Source organism: Cuculus canorus, chromosome 1, assembly GCF_017976375.1.
Source record: "Cuculus canorus isolate bCucCan1 chromosome 1, bCucCan1.pri, whole genome shotgun sequence".
NCBI classification, from domain to species: domain Eukaryota; kingdom Metazoa; phylum Chordata; class Aves; order Cuculiformes; family Cuculidae; genus Cuculus; species Cuculus canorus.
Window position 1 is genome coordinate 43,351,207 of NC_071401.1, and position 18,380 is coordinate 43,369,586.

The 18,380-nt window shown below is 38.6% G+C and overlaps 1 protein-coding gene across 1 annotated transcript in view; it reads left to right on the forward strand.

Annotated features, from left to right (window-relative positions):
• The first annotated feature begins 13,580 nt into the window (after nucleotides 1-13,580).
• UCHL3 (ubiquitin C-terminal hydrolase L3) overlaps nucleotides 13,581-18,380 on the forward strand; it is a 32,792-nt gene continuing 27,992 nt past the window's right edge. Inside the window, exons 1-3 of the mRNA XM_009556038.2 lie at nucleotides 13,581-13,709; nucleotides 16,946-17,102; nucleotides 17,497-17,582. Coding sequence (XP_009554333.1) covers nucleotides 13,635-13,709; nucleotides 16,946-17,102; nucleotides 17,497-17,582 — 318 coding nt within the window. The 5' untranslated portion in view covers nucleotides 13,581-13,634. The remainder of the gene's footprint in view (nucleotides 13,710-16,945; nucleotides 17,103-17,496; nucleotides 17,583-18,380) is intronic.

Genomic DNA, 18,380 nt, shown 5'->3' on the forward strand with positions numbered 1-18,380 from the left:
TGGTATGTGGTTTTTATGACCTCATGATTACCGGAACGCTAGCAATGTATGTACTGGTAAGATCTGTCTGTGATAGCAAGGAGATGACTTAACAATCTGTTTGTTCTTAACTTAGGTAACTTTATTACATTATTACCTAGACAACTTTATGTATTATTTTATATTACAGTTTTGTCAAGTCTCTTAGTAGAGCCTTTAGCAAAATGACTAATATTTGTTATGTTAGTTTTCATTCTTTTTCCAGATATGGAGATAGTTGTGAAGTTGAATGTCTTAGTGGTTTGGTAATTACAGAATCATTTGCTGAAATTTGGAGTTATTTGGGGGCTAAATTTTCATCGACACATAAACATGTGTTTAGTTCTTTGAGTCTGGAACAGGAGGTGGTGAGGTATGTAAAGACTTCATCTTGTCTGCCCATCCACAGAATTAAACTGTGTTTCTTAAGAAAATTCTGCCTTCAGTCAGTGTGCTTTGTGAAGCTTTTTGCAGCAACAGAAGGTAGACGTGGACTATGATGGTGCTCTGACAGTACAGGCCTACCTTTTACCTCCATATGGACTGAGATCTTGATAAAAGAAGACACTTGGTAATAAAACCAGAAAACAAATCTCATGAGGTACAAGTAGACTGGATTGTTGAAGAGAGACACTGCAGTATTGTTGTTAATAGGTCAATACAGAAACTTCAGGCACAGGCATGTAACATCACCACAGTCCTGCTAAGCAACTACAGGGAGTGAAATAAAATGAAAACATCGTTAGGTAATTTACTCCATTTCATAAGCTTCACATAGAATCATAGAATGATTTAGGTCGAAAGGGACCTTAAAGGTCATCCAGTTCCAATCCCTGCTAAAAGCAGGGACACCTTCCACTGATGAGGCTGCTTGAAGTCTCATCTAACCTGGCCTTGAACACCTCCAGGGATGAGGCATTTATGAATACTCTGGACAACCTGTTCCAGTGCCTCAACAGCCTCATGGTAAACTGTTTATTCCTAATATCTAAATGAAATCACCCCTCTTTTACCTGAAAAATGTTCACATGTACAGAACAGAGCATCATTGGCATTGACACTCTCTAAAGACCTTCTAAGTTCTTTATTTTATATTTTATAAAGGACTTAGAAGTTCTTTATTTTATATTTTATATTTTATAAAGAACTCTAAGTTCTTTAGAGTTCATCCAAGTTCTTCTAAAAGCTCTTCAGGCAGACAGGCAAAAGTATATCTCTGGACTGGGTTTCTTCTGACTCTGGACTGTGTTGTATCTTCAAAATCCTGCCTTTCTGGCTGCCTGGGATGTTGGTACCCCTGTCTCCATTCTACCCAGAAATGCCATTCTCTCACATTAAACTGCTTCTTTTTCTCATGGGACTCTCCCATTTGCCTGTAAAGGCACAGTTTCCATCCTGCCTGCAGCCTCACTGTCCACTCCAGACATACAGGTATGCTCCACCACCTGCATCTCACTGCCACAGGTCCCTCTGATCAGGTGCTGGGCAGACCCAGAGGTCCTGCTCATGGGCTTCTACAAAATTCCTTGTCTGTACATCAGCTTCTGAGGATGCAAGAAGACCCACACCGCTGCTGCAAAGGGTCTTGTCGGTCAGCTGCAGTCTGAAGAGTGGCAGGCAGAGCAGTTGAGGAGGGCCAGTCCAAAAAAACAACATGTTCCATCATCATCAGCTCTTCTGAATTAATTTGAAAGAGGGCAGAGAATCATAGAATGATTTGGCTTGGAAGGGACCTTAAAGATCATCCAGTTCAACATCCCTGCCATGGGCAGGGACGCCTTCCACTGGATCAAATTGCTCAAAGCCCCATCCAACCTGGCCTTGAACACTGCCAGGGCATGGGTATAATGTTATGTATAAAATATAAAATGTATATTAAGCTGTATATGAGAAGTATGTATCACACTGGGGTTGATCTTAGCCAGAAGGCCAAGAAGTGGTGTGTTGATACTCCTGAAGTGGGAAGGTTTTAGCAGTTCCCCTCAAAATGCTATTTGTAATTGAATCATAGAATCATTAAGCTTGGAAAAGACCTCTATGTTTATGAAGTCCAACTGTCAGCCCAACATCACTATGCCTACTAAACCTTGTCCCAAAGTGCCACATCAACACATTTTTTGACCACCTCCAGGGATGGTGACTCCACCACTTCCCTGCACAGATTCTCCTAACGCTTCACCTCTCTTTTGGTAAAGAATTATTTCCGAATAGCCAATCCAATCCTACCTTGGCACAACTTTAGGCCATTTCCTCTTGTCCTATCACTTGTTACTTGAGAGTGTTAACTGGCTTTATTGCATCTTATAGTAATTTTCCGTGGACCACACAAGGACTTCACAAACCCACGTCCTTGCTGCCACATGTACTGAATGATGTGGAGATCGCCAACTGCCTGAATTCATGGTTCCACCTAAATGCTGTTGTTCTGTCTTGCTCCCTGGCCTCTCCCTTTCCTGTGGGTGTATTTCCTGTGGTGAACCTCCCGCCAGGGGAGGTTCAAGCTGGATATCAGAAAAAAATTCTTCACGGAAAGTCGTTGGGCACTGGAACAGGCTGCCCAGGGACATGGTCGAGTCACCTTCCCTGGAAGTGTTTTAAGGAATGGGTGTATGAAGTGCTTAGGGACATGGTTTAAGGGAGTGTTAGGAATGATTGGACTCAATGATCCAGTAGGTCCTTTCCAACCTGGTGATTCTATGATTGTATGATTTATGAATGTGCCCTGGTGAACGGCTGTGGTTGCTGCTGAGGGGCTGTTGCAGAGCGGCCCAGCTGTTACTGGCACTTGGCTCCCGCCTCCCATTCCCCTTTCCCCTATTCTCCTTTCTTCATTCCCTATTCCTCTTCCCTACGTCCCCTTTTCCCCTTTCCCCTATCCCCATTCCCCTTTCCTCTATCTCCTTTCCCCTTTTCCCTATCCCCTAACCTCTTTCCCCTAACTCCTTCCCCTATCTCCTATCCCCTTTCCTCTATCCTCTTTCCCCTTTCCCCTATCTGCTATACCCCTTCGTCTATCGTCTATCGCCTATCCCTTATCGCCTATCCCTTATCGCCTATCCCCCATTCCCCTTCCCCACTCCCTCCCCATTCCATGCAGGGACAGTAGCAGAGCGCCCCCCTCAGCGGCTACTGCGCGCCACGCACCTCCCGGCGGTCTGGACCAAGCGCAGGGCGGGGTGGCGGAGGCACCACCCCTTGCCCTGCTGGGAGAGTCCATTACCGGCGGGGGGGGAAAGCCAAGAGGAAGGTAAGGGAGAAATCTTCAGGCCACCCTATAGGGCTCGCAATGAAAGCTTGCATCGCCCTGTGATCCGTCGCCCCGTAGCTAGGGAGAGATGTGCGTGAGAAAAGCTAAAGGAGGTTCGTTTCTTCTCGTCTCCTCCCCTGCGCCCCCCCTTTCCCGCGCGGCTTTGTGGTGCCGCCCCGGGTCGGGGCTGAGGCGCGGCGGCGCGGGGCGCTGTCAGCGCGCACCTCGAGGCCCCGGGAGCCGCCCCGCCGCCATGGAGCCCCATCGCTGGCTGCCCCTGGAGGCCAACCCCGACGTGAGCGCCCGGTCCGGGGCGGGGGGAACTGCCGGGGGCCTGCCCGCCTCCCTGCCAGCGGGAGCGGGGCTCGGGGCAGCCCGGGCTCAGCGTGGGGGGCGGCAGGGTGACTGCTGGGGGTAGGGAGGGAGTGGTGCAGGGTAGCGTGGGAGGTGTCTCAGGCTCCGGGTCTGACCGGGGTCTTAACTTCTCTCTGTTTTCTGCTTGCTTTACAGGTCACCAATCAGGTAAGCAGCTCACGGGCACCTCCTGAAACCTCCGAGTATGTAAGGTCTTGTTAGGGTACCACATGAAAGAAAAAAAAAACCAGCAAAGCAGAAGAGGATAGATATGGCCTTGGCTATTAATGTAATGTAATATCGGTAATGTAGAATCAGGTAAGCAGCTCTTCTTTAAGGTAACCTTTAGGTTCTCCACAGCTTTAGAATCATAGATTGCTTTGGGTTGGAAGGGACCTTTGCAGGTCATCCAGTCCAACCCCACACCTGTAGGAGCAGGGACAATTCTTTTCGTTTCCATGTCCTTTTCTCTGGGAGTCTGCGCTGAGTCTTCTCACCTCATGCACCTCATGGGCATGTCCTGAAACCTCCCAAGTATGTAGGGTCTTATGAAGATACAATGTGGAAATAAAAATAGTAAAGGAGAAGATGATAGATGTGGTCTAGCTATTAATGTAATGTAATCTTTGATGTGTTTCAAGATGATTTTAATTCATTTATTAATTATTAAAATATTCTTATATATTTATATATAATGTATGCTAATTCTAGACCTGTACATGATGGTTTTGTGCACTTATGTGGATCTGCTTATCAGCTATTACTGTGTCACTGCCTCTTTCTTCATTAGCTGACCATAACAAATCATGTCATTTTACCATATTTGCACTTTGCTGCTCATTCATGACAATATCTGCGTGATTTGTTATTGCTGGTTTTGTAATAGAATACACACTAGATAAAGAAAGCTTGTCCTAGTCCACACAACAATGTAAAGGAAATCACTGGCTGAAAGGAAATCACATTAACTCCAACCCTACACCATGTTATCAGTGATAATTTTTAGTATCTTTTAGCAAGCGTCAAAGGTCAGTTGTTGATCCCTGCAGGCCTAATGATTATGTTAAGGATGGAGTTTGAGCCAAAAGACTGAAGCTTCCAGCAGTAAGATGACATTCTTAAATCTGTATCGTTGAAATGTTTTTGAAATTAGGAATTTCTGTGTGCAAAATGTAATTTTTTTTGTTATTGCTGTTGTCTGCCAAGTCTGCAGAAGAGTGAAGGGTTGTTTTGGGTCGTTTTGTACTTGGCTTTATAGTTTCTTAGGACAAATAATTTAATCCCACTTTTGAGTTAAAAATTAAGAACATTTCTTTGGAGCTTTTCTTAAATGTGTGCCATAATTTCCTCATGTTTTATTTTTTGTTAAATTTTGAAATTCGGAGATTAAATTCTAGTCTGTAAGAAAATTAATGTCAATAAATAACTAGTAGAATTTAAAAATCTCCAACTTCTTCTCACTTTCAGGTGTTGAGACGGCATTATCAGGGTACAAATAATCTCCTGTTTGGTGTAAATTAGAAATTGAGAAGGAAAAACTAGTAACTTTTTCCAAATACCTGAATTATCTCATGCCACTACAGGTTTATATTATACGGAGAAAAATCCTAGAAGAACATTAAGTGAACTATTCTAAGTGTGTTCAAAACCTCTCTGTCTTGCCCATTGGCTTTGCATTTGATGATGTATGATATCTATTAATTTTGGATGGTGATAGCAACTTTTACTCTACAAGGACTTTCTTGCACAGAAATCGTTCTGTACAGGAGGCCACTTAAGACCAGTTAAAGTTCCTTTTTCACTATAATTTGCCAGTCTGAACTGAGAAGCAATTGTTATTATCTAGACTGGATATATATTTAAAAAAAAAAGAGAGAGGGAATGGTCAGTACTGAATATGAATACACCTTGTACTATTAGTTGTTGTTCTTTTTATCACATCATTACACTGGTAATCTGTGTAGCAGGGCTGTTAGTCATCAGTTACTCATATCCTTAAAAGAAAAATAATAGTAATGTGAGATTCAAATGAAGTTCTGAACACTTTTAAAGAATCATGATAGTTGCAAGGACATACCTTTTTGTGGCTCTCTGTGCTGTCCTCTGTGAAATATTCTAGAGTTCTCAGGATTAAAAAAAACCAGTGATGTCCCCTAATAGCTGTAGTATATGTGTCTAGTAGCAGTTTAATACATGCACCTCTACACAGACAGCCATCTGTGTGTTTCTTGGTGGAGTGTTTTTTTTGTTATTTAGGTTTTTTTTACTTATGTTTTATTTGCTTTACTTGAGTATTAGACTGTTCTTGGAAGATACTCATTTGGTTAGTGTTAATGTTTCTGCTAGGTGTCATAGTGAATTCTCAACCTTCCCCAAATTCCAGTCACCCGTCAGATATATGAATTCCTAAGTATTATAGTCAGATCTGTCATTATGATATAACAAATGCTTATCTTATTTTGATTATTGTATCAATCAATTTATTCCCCTTTTTTAATAGTTACTAGAAAGGAAATGCACTAAATGCAGGTTCACCTGTTTTCAGTATGTTGTTACCATACAGTATGCTCTCTAGATTTGAACTGTAAGTTGCAAGTTCTAGACTCTGTCAGTCTTTGTGGTAGAAGTTCAGACCATAATGGAGAAGAACTGGTATTTCTCAGTTGTAAGGATGTGAAATGTTTCCAAAATATATTGAAAGTTTTTCTCTATTCAAAAGCATTTATGTTATAATACAAGTCTAGGAATTCCTAAATCCTTGGTGTATGTAAGATTTCTCTTACTGCGTATGCATTAGAGTTATTTAAAGGTTCAGAAACTGCCTGGTGAGAGCAAGTGGGAGTATTCTTTCTTGGCTTTATAGATTTCCAGTGGCAGTGTCTTACTCAGAAAACCACAGCCACATATCTGTAGTGATCTTTTTATGAGAGAAGTCAGCATAGTTAAATGTACCAAACAGTGCTAACTTAATTATCACAATGCTTCTTTATTCCCCCTCTCCACAAGTCTGATAGAATGGTTAGTCCACCTCAGATATAGAAAGAGTTTATGATTCAGCAATTACAAAGCTCCATGTTGTGTACAATGATGACAGAGAATGGTTTCTTCTTGCTGACCTTCAGCTGGGGGAGCCTGATGTGACCAGTGCTGCCTTTCTTCCTGGATCTCTTTTAAGAATTCCCCACTGACAGGAGAGGGAAAGCAAGAGAACAGGATTTATCTGCCTGCTGTTTACCAGATGATGTTTGGCTCTGTGTCTTGTTCTCAATTTCTTCTACCACCAAAAAAAAGTCAGGCTGCATACAGATTTTTGGGGTGAGGAGATCGGACACAAGCTGATTATTCTTCATCATGATGTTACTTCAGTCTGGCTTGCAACCCATGATTGATTCCCTAGCAAATGTAGATAAACAAAAAATGAGTTTTGGTGGATATCTTTCTCTGTCTCCCATGATCTCTCCTACCTATCTTCATCTCACATGTTCCAAGAAATCTCCTTACTTCCTAGATAAGGCAGCATGTCAACTCCTGCCTTCATTATATCCAGGTAAAGGTAGAGTAATGGCATCTGCTGATGGAGCTTGAGCACTGACTGCAGGTCTACTGATCAAAGCCATTGAAAAGGCAGTGCCCATGATTCCTGAAGTGTGTTAGGTGGTGGTACTTGCAGATGAGCTACTGTATGGGAATGAAAGCTTGTCAGATGTGAAGAAATGGAGTAGTCCTTCTGAAAATGTTTAGCTAAGCTTACTTTTTTTTTAGTTTGGGGTAGGGGATTAGAATTTAACTCTTCTGTTGTAAGCCAAGTGGAAGTAGCAGAGATAGCATGCGTGCTTGGCAAACAGCCTCTTAGGAGTGTAGCTTCCGAAAGTGGAAGACCAGGACTCACTTTGTTTCTTTCTGTAAAGAGAACGCCCTGGAAAGGCTTCCACAAAAACAGCAAAGGGAGGGAGGGTTGAGACGTAGCACAGCATAGCAAACAAAAAGCACAGGAACAAACATGAAGGGATAGTAGACATCCACTGTGAGATCAACTGTTGAATGACTGCTTGTGATTTATAATCTCTCAAGCTATATAGACCTTGGATTGAGTTTAAATAGGTAGATGTGTCACAAAAGGAAAATTGCAACTTGTTTTGGGGTTTAAAGCATTATCTGTCTTTGTATCTTAGTAATTGAAAGCTGAGAAAACCACCTATTTCATTCTATTTGAACTTGCCACTTCTGACCTTTTATATACTTTGACCGTCTCGAATAATCTTTAAGTGAATGAGATGCTGCAGAGTTGAGAAAAAGCAGTAGTACTTCATGCAATGGGTTATCTTGTTCAACTGAAGATGCTGTTCCTTCTTCATTGTCCTTCCCATAAAGAACTAGCAGAATCTGTAGAATCCAAATGTTGCTTTAGTACGCTGTAAAAATAGCATGTTCAACAGCTTATTTTGGAAGAGTCTATTGGTCCAGCTGGTGCCTTTATGAAATAACTGTTTACATAATGGAAACAGGTCTTGAAGTGTGTTTCACAGCATGACATGGTGTCCCGTTTTGAACTGGTGGCTCAGAACTTGGAAGCATTGTATAGCTCTTGCTTGCTAGGATGGTTTCAGAGAAAGCCTGGCTCAACTGACTGGCCTGGCTTTCTGTGCACTTTGTGTTGCTGCCTGTGTGATCTCCTGGTTCAATATATACAGCAGTGCCTGGTCATACCGCGTATTAAGTTTCAAAACTACTCGATGAATATGTTTACAATATATACCTCTTACTGTGAAGATTAGGAGAACTAACTGTAAGTCAGTGCTGCCCTTTTAAACAGCCTGAAGTAACCACGACAACTGGAAGAATAAGCATTTGTGGGTGTAGTATTTCTGATTTTTGATGAAGTCAAAAGTGTTCTCTTTTTCTCCTCCTTCACTGCAAATTTTGAAACAAAAAATATTTTAAAAATTGTGATGAGAAATGGGCTGTATTCAACTTTATTATGAGGTCCTGAAATACAGTGCTTGAGGGTATTGAAAAATTTGTAGTAAATCTTGAATTTTCAAAGCAAGTTTATTATAATGGAGCATCTCTTCTTTAAGCAAGACCATATTGTGGCACTAAGTGAGCAATAGTGGGTAAAGAAGAATAATGCGCCTCATGTAAGTTACAGACATATATTTGTTATGCCTTTTGACCTGTACAGAACTGGAGTTTATACAGCTGCTGCCATCTTGTCGCTTCAGTCATTTTAGTTACTGATCTGAAAGATGCCTTCTCTAAAACGTATTGAAAAATAATCCCTTTATTTTAATTCCATAAATGTAATAATGAAAGAATTGAGAAATATATCCCTATAATGCTCAACAAAGGAAATAATCTTTGGATGATTCTCTTATTTCTATAGAGGAATTTCACTTCTGAAACAAATGGGGTTTTTTTGTAATATGCCTAGAAATTATGTATAAGGAATCAATATTGTGCATTTATATTTGTAATATAGATTAGTTTAATAGGAATTGGATACTTAAAGGGCTGATTACAATAATCTGTTTGTGGATTTATATTGTAATATAAGTGCTTTTGTGTTGTTTTTTATTTCTTGATGATAATTCCATCATATTTTATACAGTGATTTACTACTTTCTAGGCAAAAAGATTAGTTTCAATTTAACAAAGTGCTAAAAATTCCCGTGCTTTCATGAAAATGTAACAAAATATTGGTAGTCTTAATAGATTTATTTAGATGTAGCCTTTCCAGTTTCCTAAAGTCATAGACCGTTTCGTTTTTGCAGAGCATCTTAACTGTGGTTTTGTTGTGATACAGCGATGCTTTAATCCAATGAGCAGAAGCACAATAAAATGTATACTCTGTGGATGTCTTGGTTTGCATTTGGAAAAGGACAGAAAAGCTCTTTCACTTCTGCATTGGGGTGTCTGAAAGTGGTTGTGCAGTTTTCCACATTTATGTTTTCATGGTTTCAACTTGTATAGTAATACCACAGTAAAATGTGGAAAACTAAGTCTTGAGTACAATGCCTTGGTATTCAGAATGTGGTGGTTCTGAAATATTTGCAAATGCTGTCCAACTTTATTGAAAAAAAAATAATTGTTGTTGGCAAAAGAAGTATTTTAAACTGCTGAAATCAAGTTTTGTGGGTCAAGATGTTGCTAGGTTGCCTTTGTGCACTGTTCTATTTGGCTTTTGATGCTCTTCAAAAATGTATAAATAAGCCCGAACTCTTTTTTTTTTTTTTTAAATGAACCTTAGAGGTAGCCATTGCGCTTCACAGCAGAGTCATGTATTAAAGATAATCGCTCTGTGCTTCTTTCAATGCCTGACAGTTAGTAGGTGAAGTACTGGTACCAACAAAGAAAACAGCATAGATTATACCACATACTGCATAGCTAACGTGCCTGAATGTGCTAATTGTAATGTTTTTTGCTATCAACTAGCATTTTGACACACAGATTTACAGTTTGTGGTTATTTAGAATAGAATTGGGTAAGCTGGAAAGGACCTTTAGAGTTCTGCAGTACATCCACGTTCTGTTTAAAACAGGTTGCTCAGCAACTTGTCGAGTTCTGAACTCCTCGAAGGATGGCTACTCCAAAGCCTGACAGGCAGCTGGTGTTTGACCGTGATTGTTACTTTTTAAAATTTATTTTTAAATGCTTTCCTTATCAATTTCAAATTTCCTGCGTTCAAACCCATGCCTGTTGTTTCGGCTTTATGCTGCTGACATGAGTCTGTCTTCATCATCTCTATCCTCTACCTTAGCTGGTTGAAAACAGTAATGATCAGGTGAGAAATAATTACCTTCTGTAATATTGAAGAAAAAAGAAATTAATAAGCAGTGCAGATAGTGTGTGCGTGCACGTGTGTGTGTGTAAAATAGTTTCAAAAGAGACTTTTTGTATAGTGGTAGGTGAACCAGTGAAAAAACAGGATGTGTTTTTCAGGAAGGTATGTTAATATAATAGCAAAAGAGACAACTGAAATATGACAACAATCAGTAACAATGAAGTAATGAAAAAATTAATAAACTAGATACAGATTTTTAGTGGATTTTGTTGTTGCTGCTGCTGTGTTCTTCCTGAGTCCCTGTAAGACTTGCGTAATGTAGGCAAGTATCTATTTTTTTCTTTTCTAAGGTAAATGCTGAGACATATAAATTAAGAATAGTCAGCAATGTGATAAGCGGTGACTGGAAAGAAGTTTGTAGTACTTTGTTGTGCAGATGTAGGTAAATGTAAAGCTGCTATTTTATCTTCTGTATGTCTTATCAACAAGTTAAGAGAAAATAAACAGGTGGAAGTCAGTGAGGCCTCAGACACAGTGTGAAGTAGCCCAACTGCTCCATCTGGTAGGTGTCAGCAGGATAAAATTGCTTGGATAATCGCTGAATAATTGGAACGTAAAGCAGCAGAGTCCCCTCTCTATGAGTGACATTGCCTAAAAAGCATATGGAACTGCCTGCTGTCCTAAAACAGGAATGCTTTTGTCAGCAAGGAGGGGGTTGCTTTGCCTCCTGTACTGTCATCTTCATCTGGCCTAGGAAAGGGCTAGAAAAAGACTGAGGGACAAAAAAAGGAGGTTTGACTTAGATAATACTAAGGTATTTGGTTAACTTGCCAAAACTTAAGCTGGTGCTTGCGACATCTCTTTTCAGATCTTCCTGTGTGAATTTTTGTCTCTTTGAAGAACTTTCCCTAGTTCTTAGCAACTTGGTTTTATTCCTACAAAACTTCTTCTTCGCTAAATGCAGTCTTACATTGCTTTTAGCCATTCAGTACACATTTACAAAAGCTTACTTATCTGTCTGTGTCGCTGATTGAACTCTTTTTCTTTGCATGTCTCCACATTAGAAATAGACTCCATATAAGTTTTAAGAGTTCTTCCATCCTGCCATCTATTGCTCATCTGTTGCCCATCTGTCTGTCTCTTTTACACAAGAGCTTATGGTACCAGTTTTTATTATCTACTTAACTAAATTTTCAGAAGGATATCTCCAATTTTTTTCCCAGGCCTGAATGAAACTCTCTTCCTTAATCTTTAGAAATACTTGTTGTCTATACATTCAGCCTTTGTAGGTGCTCCTTTATATCTTAAATACTGAGAGTCAGCCCCTTGGCTGTGCCTTCTGAACAACAACTACCTTGCCTCTTGCCCAAGACAAGTTGAAACTGGTATTTAAAAGGAATTTCATGTTAGAGGAAGACACTTGTATTTTGTTGTATATTCTTGTGCTTCATTTTAATACAGAACTCATTTTGGGTATTTCTTCAAGGTATATCTATATAGGTATGAATCCACTCAAACACAGCGTAACTGTTCCCGAATTCTTGTGCATATGTATAAACCTGCTCAGTGGGTGGATTATGGAGAGAAAAATGCAATCTGTTTATCATTTTGGCTTATCATCCTATGTGATTCTTAACATCTCTACTGAAAATGTATCAATAGATCTATTTCCTCAACTAGAGTTGGGCAGAAAGTATGGTGAAGCTTTTAAAATAATCTTTCTCCCCTAAGAAAGATAACAAGCAAATTACTCTGGTCTTCTACAGCATTACTTTTGGGAACAGTATTGGGAACTGTAGAGTTGAGTTTTGTTCAGACCTGGCTAAAGAAATGCTTTTGGAGCCCATTGTTTCCCTTTTAAGTAGGGTAGAGAAGTATTATGTGCTGCATGTTTGTTCAGGCATTTAAATTTGCAGGTATTGATCAGCTGTCTTTCCTTATTTTAAACTTGAGAGCACCAGGTGACTGTAGAATGTTTTTTCCAGCAGAAATATAGTAAGTTGTGGAATGGTAAATCTTTGGAAGATGCATAGATTTCTCACATCTTTAAGTTTTTCTCCAAAATGTGTTTCTTTAACCAGTAGTAGTGTTTCAAAACAGGGTTTGTATATGCTGCAGTGTACAGTTAGCTTTTTCTTATGAGTGGTCAGTGTGTGTATAGTAACAGGAGTTTCTGGATTCAGGTAGGTTCTTCTAGGCTCTGATAACAAATAATTCAAATTGTTTTATATCACATATAGCTATTAATTCTGCAATTGTTGCTGTAGTACATAACTTATTTGAGTAGAAGAATATCTGATTTAAAAAGTGAACACCCAGTTGTATGCTGAGGTTGTTAGAGCTTAGTAGGTGCTGCAATCTCTCTTTTTAAGTGGTTTAACATTAGGTAAAAGATCAAAAATCACTTTGTATTGTGACATACAGCTGTAGAATAAGAAAGGTGATCAGAAAGCCTTTGGCTTAGACAATGTTCAGAAATTCTAAGGAAGCAAATGAGAATTACTTGAAGATGCATGGTCGTTGTGTGGCACCTAATCTTTGTTGTCTTAAAAATATGTTGCCCTATCATAGTTTGGAAGGATTCATTATGTAAAAGAACACCTTAAAAAGTACATCTACAAAAATACATATTTTGTGTCTCTTTGCTCAAGAGGCCATTGACGATCACAGGTTTTTTTTGAGTTGTTGAAACCAAGCAATTCCAATGTAAGCACTGGTGCCAGTTGTTCTGCAGCACTCACGGAGTCAAATAATATCATAAATCTATTTATATCTGCTCTGACCCATGATTTGTAGTTAAACTGAATATTCAATAATTTTCTGTTTTGTGACAAAACACATAAAAAGTGTCTGAAATGCTTTAATGCTTTAGTAAACTGTGCAGGGAGTGTTTTTTCTTTACTAAAGCTATTGAATAGATATAGATACCAGTGTAGATACCAGTGTAGATATCAATATTAAATAAAACATGGAGATTTTGTGTGTCTTTGTTAGCACCATGAGTTATCTGGCCTTATTTATTAAACCTTGAATCTCACTTATTCTCCTTTATTCTCTTTAAATTTTGGAAAGTATGGGTTGTTACAGTGCATTTCACATTGTAAATATTCTGTTAGCTTCAGAAAATCATGGGTATATGAGCGTACTCATTTAATATTACTCTTTTTTTTTCTTTTTCAGTTTCTCAAACAGTTGGGTATACATCCTGACTGGCAGTTTGTAGATGTTTATGGTATGGAACCAGAACTGCTTAGCATGGTGCCAAGACCTGTCTGTGCAGTCCTACTTCTGTTTCCAATAACTGAAAAGGTAAATGTTTGTTTAATAATCAGCTCATCACTTTTATTGTAAATGAAATTGGAATGAACAGTTTGAATCTTGTACTTCGGTATCATAATAGAATCAAGATGAGACTCAAAGCTTGTTGAAGAGACTTGGTAATTAAAACCACCAACAACAAAATGCTTCTTCCAGAACCTGCTTTTGATAACCTTAGACTGTATCTCCAATTTCTTTTCAACTTGGAGTGGGAAAAGCTAGGGCAGAAGCACAGAGAAACATGCCACACATTTTTCTATTACAGACAATTTAAGGCTTTTTTTAAAAAAAAAAAAAGTGCACTGTAGGGTAGCTCAGTTCTACTCCTAGCAGAAAGCTACAGCAGCACATGCTAAATAAGAGGTAGGATGTAGGACTACAGCAAATGCAAGTATTTTTTGAGGTTTTGTACTATTGCACTGACCAAACTTCAATCTGACTTTAGTTCAGTTGTCAGTATCAGGACGGCTTTCACTTCATGGACAGATGGGGCGTATTTCTAAAATGAAAGATAACTTCCCTGCTTCTTCCTCTGTGTTAGAGTTTGAAATACTTGACTTGGTTAAATCTTGAAGTCTGCTTATTTCGTGTCATCTTGTGCTTCTACATAGAGAAGGCATCCATCTTGCGTATCTCCTTTGAGTGTTGTATAGGTTGAAATGTGTGATTCGTATTGATCTTTCAACTCATAAAAATCTTATGTGCTTGTGATAAGATCAGCCAAAATGTTTGAGGTGAATCTGCCCAAATCTCTTCTTTTTAATGTGTCTCTTCTGTAACAAAAGCTACTTCTGTAACAAAACCTGTTTGGATAGAAAGAAGAGAGACTAGGTCAGTCCTCTTACTCATTAGGTGCTGTAAAGCTTTGCATTCTTGGTTTCTCCAGAACAGCTCTGCTGACAGTCCTTTTCAAGCTTGATTTCAGATACCATGGTAGTTTTGAATTTAAGCAAACTCTTAAATGTACTCAACCTGTCTTCAGGAAGCTTCCTTTATTGCCTTTGTGGTCTTGTCTTCCGTGTGCTCTGGTTTCTGTATGACTGCTTGAGCTACAGGTCTGGGCTCCTTCTGCGACTATCCCTCTTTTTTTTTCTTTTTTTTTTTTTTTGCTGTTGCCTCCCTGCCTGTGCAGGCTTGGATTGTGCTATGGGACCATCATCCCATGGGGGAGAACAACTTTCCTCTTGTTTGAGAAGATGTATCTGATTTCACCCTGAAGCAGCATATCCTCTGTGTCGATCAATCAAATTTGACCACCAGCTAAATATTTGAGATTTTCTCCAGTGTGTTAATCCTTCAGCAGCATAAAGGGCACAAGTGTTTCTGTCAACTGTTTAGCCTGAGTATGTGAAGGGTGAATGTTCTTGAAGCTTTTGTTGTTCAGGGTGAAGTTCACAAGAGTCTTGAGTATTATTTTGTTTTTCTGGAATACTTATCTCCTCAGTCTGCCATTCAATATAGCCTGTTATATTTTGCTTTTATTTAACATCTATTTATATTTATTGTTCTTATATACATATTATTTATATATTTATATAATGTTTGTGAAAGTGTGTCTCAATTAATTTTCCTGCCTTTAAACACTTTTCTATCATGTCATTGTTCTATCTAGAAGTTCCTTTCCTTCATGTTTCCTGTATATCAATTTGCTTGAACTTGCTTTAGGGCAAGATACTCTTGTTAGCATACAGATAATCTTAGAGTTATTGTCCGGGTTATTGTCCAGTTTAAAGGTCAGTGACTTTTTTAGTCTGCATTGTGAGCTCTACACAGAGTGAATACTGTGAGCATTGGGCATTTTGGACACGGTCCAATGAGTGCATATCATGGGTTAGCTCAGGCTAGGAGGGACTTTTTGAGGCAATCTGGTCTGACCCTGGCTCAAAATATTTTCAGTATTCTCACCATTTATGTATTTATTTTTGCTATAGAGTTTATTTTGGTTGGCAGGGAATGAATGGCATCTATACTGAATGGCAAATATACTATACTTCTCTAATCTGAACTTTTGCCCGGTTATGCTCTGTGAAATTTTTTTCTCAATAAAGACTATTTTTGTTAACTTTTAAATGCATGGTGTCAAACTAAAATGCTTCATGAATACTCTTGCTATCACTTAGACCATTCAGAAGTTCAGACAGGCTGCAAGTGGGGAATCATGATGCTGGGAAAATATCTTCTTTGTGTTTGCCACTGACAGTACATACAAACTGAGAGGAATTCCTCATGGGTTTTCAGGAAGAGTTCCTTGATAACATTCCACATTCAAGCTTTACTTTTGTCATATTTGTGTAAAATGCTCATCTATTTCAATTTTTTTTTATCTGCAAAACTACCTAGTAAAAGAGGCAAAGGAGGAAGAAAGAACAGCATTGTCTGGAACATCCGCAGTTTTCTTTCATCCTTTTTCTGTTTGAGATGGAAATCTTAGAAAACAGAACAAAACAAAACAACAACCGAAAAAAAAACCCCAAACCACAGCCAAAACAAACAAATAAAAAACCCATACAACCAAAAAAAAACCAACTCAAAAACCACTACAAAAAACAATCACCTGCTAAAGGTGACAAATGAACCAAAAACCAGCAGAAACCACAAAACCGACGCTGTTGCACAGCATACTACATTTTAATCAGTTTTGCTCTTTGCAAAACAAATACTTTAGATTATTCAACCAAACTAAATTCTTTCTTACTACAGAAAATACTACAAAAAAAAAATTCACTTTATGAAGGTGGCTTTTGAAGGGCCTGTTTTGAGTTTGTGAGCATTATATACATCTTATTTGATTTCCTAAAAAAAAATGTAAAGATTGAGCTTGTAAGACTGCTTCATGCTGATAAAACACCTGAAGTATTACAGTTTGCTTGATAGAGCTTTGAGATCTCTGTCTTCAAAGTTTTTTAGTTGGATTGAGAAGATACGAGGGCAGGTGCTTGGATCAAGGAAATATTTTTAATGTGTTGGAAATTGTGTTAGGTGACCCATATTTCCAAGTCATGTTTTAAAAAATGACTGCATTTTGGCTAGCGTAAAGGCTTTGGTTTAAGAAATTTGACTAAGTTTACCTATATGTTAGCTGGATGACACATGTTAAGTGTTTCAAATTGCAAGCTGAGTTTTGTTGTTTGTTAGGGAGCTCTTGCCTTTTAAGGTTATTTTTTCTTGGGTAATGTAACCAGTATCTGTTTGTTCTGTTTGTGAAATGTTTGTAACTTTCCTTCTAGTATGAAACCTTCAGAACAGAAGAAGAAGAGAGAATAAAAGCTAAAGGTCAAGATGTCAAATCATCGGTGTATTTCATGAAGCAGACCATTAACAATGCTTGTGGAACAATTGGCCTAATTCATGCTATTGCAAACAACAGAGATAAAATGAACTTTGGTAAGGTTTTTTTAGTTGATTGAGATTTTTTTTTGTTGGCTTTTCCCTTTATTTTCCTTAACTGTGGGGAGGCGTGGAGGGAAGGGTAGGTTTTGTACTTTTTTCTCTGAATAGAACCATTCATAAAGGATAGTCTTTATTCAAAGACCATTTCTATTTATAATTATAAAAAACAGTGTTTCATACTAATCCAAGAACTAAAGCATTTAAAATATCACAAACAGCAGCAGGTCGCAATTCCTCTTGCATTAGCCTTCAGTGTCTTAAAGATATGATGCAGTTATATCTTTAAATCTTCTATTGGCTATAACTATTCTGTAAGCTTTGAATGATGTTTGTGTTTAACGAATTTTGAGTCATGCTTTATGTTATGTCCTTTTTTCTATTTTTAAAGAAACTAATTCTTCACTGAAAAAGTTCCTAGAAGATTCATTATCTATGACTCCTGAAGAGAGGGCCAAATATCTAGAAACTTATGAAGTTAGTATCGTATTTTTTAATTTTATTTGAAATGGTTTAAGAATTGTTTGCATGAGAAGGTACTTAGGATTTGTTGATCCAGTGAAACACTTAAACCAATTCAGTTTTACATATGAGTTTGTGATCAGCCAGTTGCTACAAAGAAACTACTGTGTTAGTTTAGAAGTATTCCTGCCTGTCCCTAGTCAACAGAATGGATTTTGTCAGTGTTCCTCATCCATATTAATTCACTGGCTTAGTTTAAAAAGACTTTGAAATGGATGAGGAATGTGTGCATAATGTTTATGGTGGATTCAGGATTGGTGTTATGGTCCATTTAAGCTCCTCTGGGACTACTGCTGAAGGGAAGGTTCTTCTGTTGCCTCCTTTAATTTGTGCCTTCTGGTCACCTCTCTTTGGTTCTAGCACTTTGGGGCACACAAAGAGCTAATTTTGCTGAAATATAATCTCCTCCCCCCCCACCCCAAACAGATGAACTAACTTGACAGTGTGGTTAGCCAGATCATTAGTGTTGTTTGGAAGGATGTGGCAGAAATATCTGGTCAGTGGTGCAAGGGGAGAATGGTGCTGCTGCTTCTGATAGTAATGATGGTCCTCTCAAAATAAGAACCTAGATGATTTCCAAGTCTGAGTTCAATTTAAGCTTATTGTGAAACCCCCAGTAATAAGGATGTTATCATGTGGCTGAGGGAAGTAGTAGCAAGCAAACAGTTGAGGTTCATTTTCTGTATAAAGGCTGGACATAAGATGCCTGATCAGAGCTTCTATCTAAAATATTTTGTCTGCTCAGGACCTGAT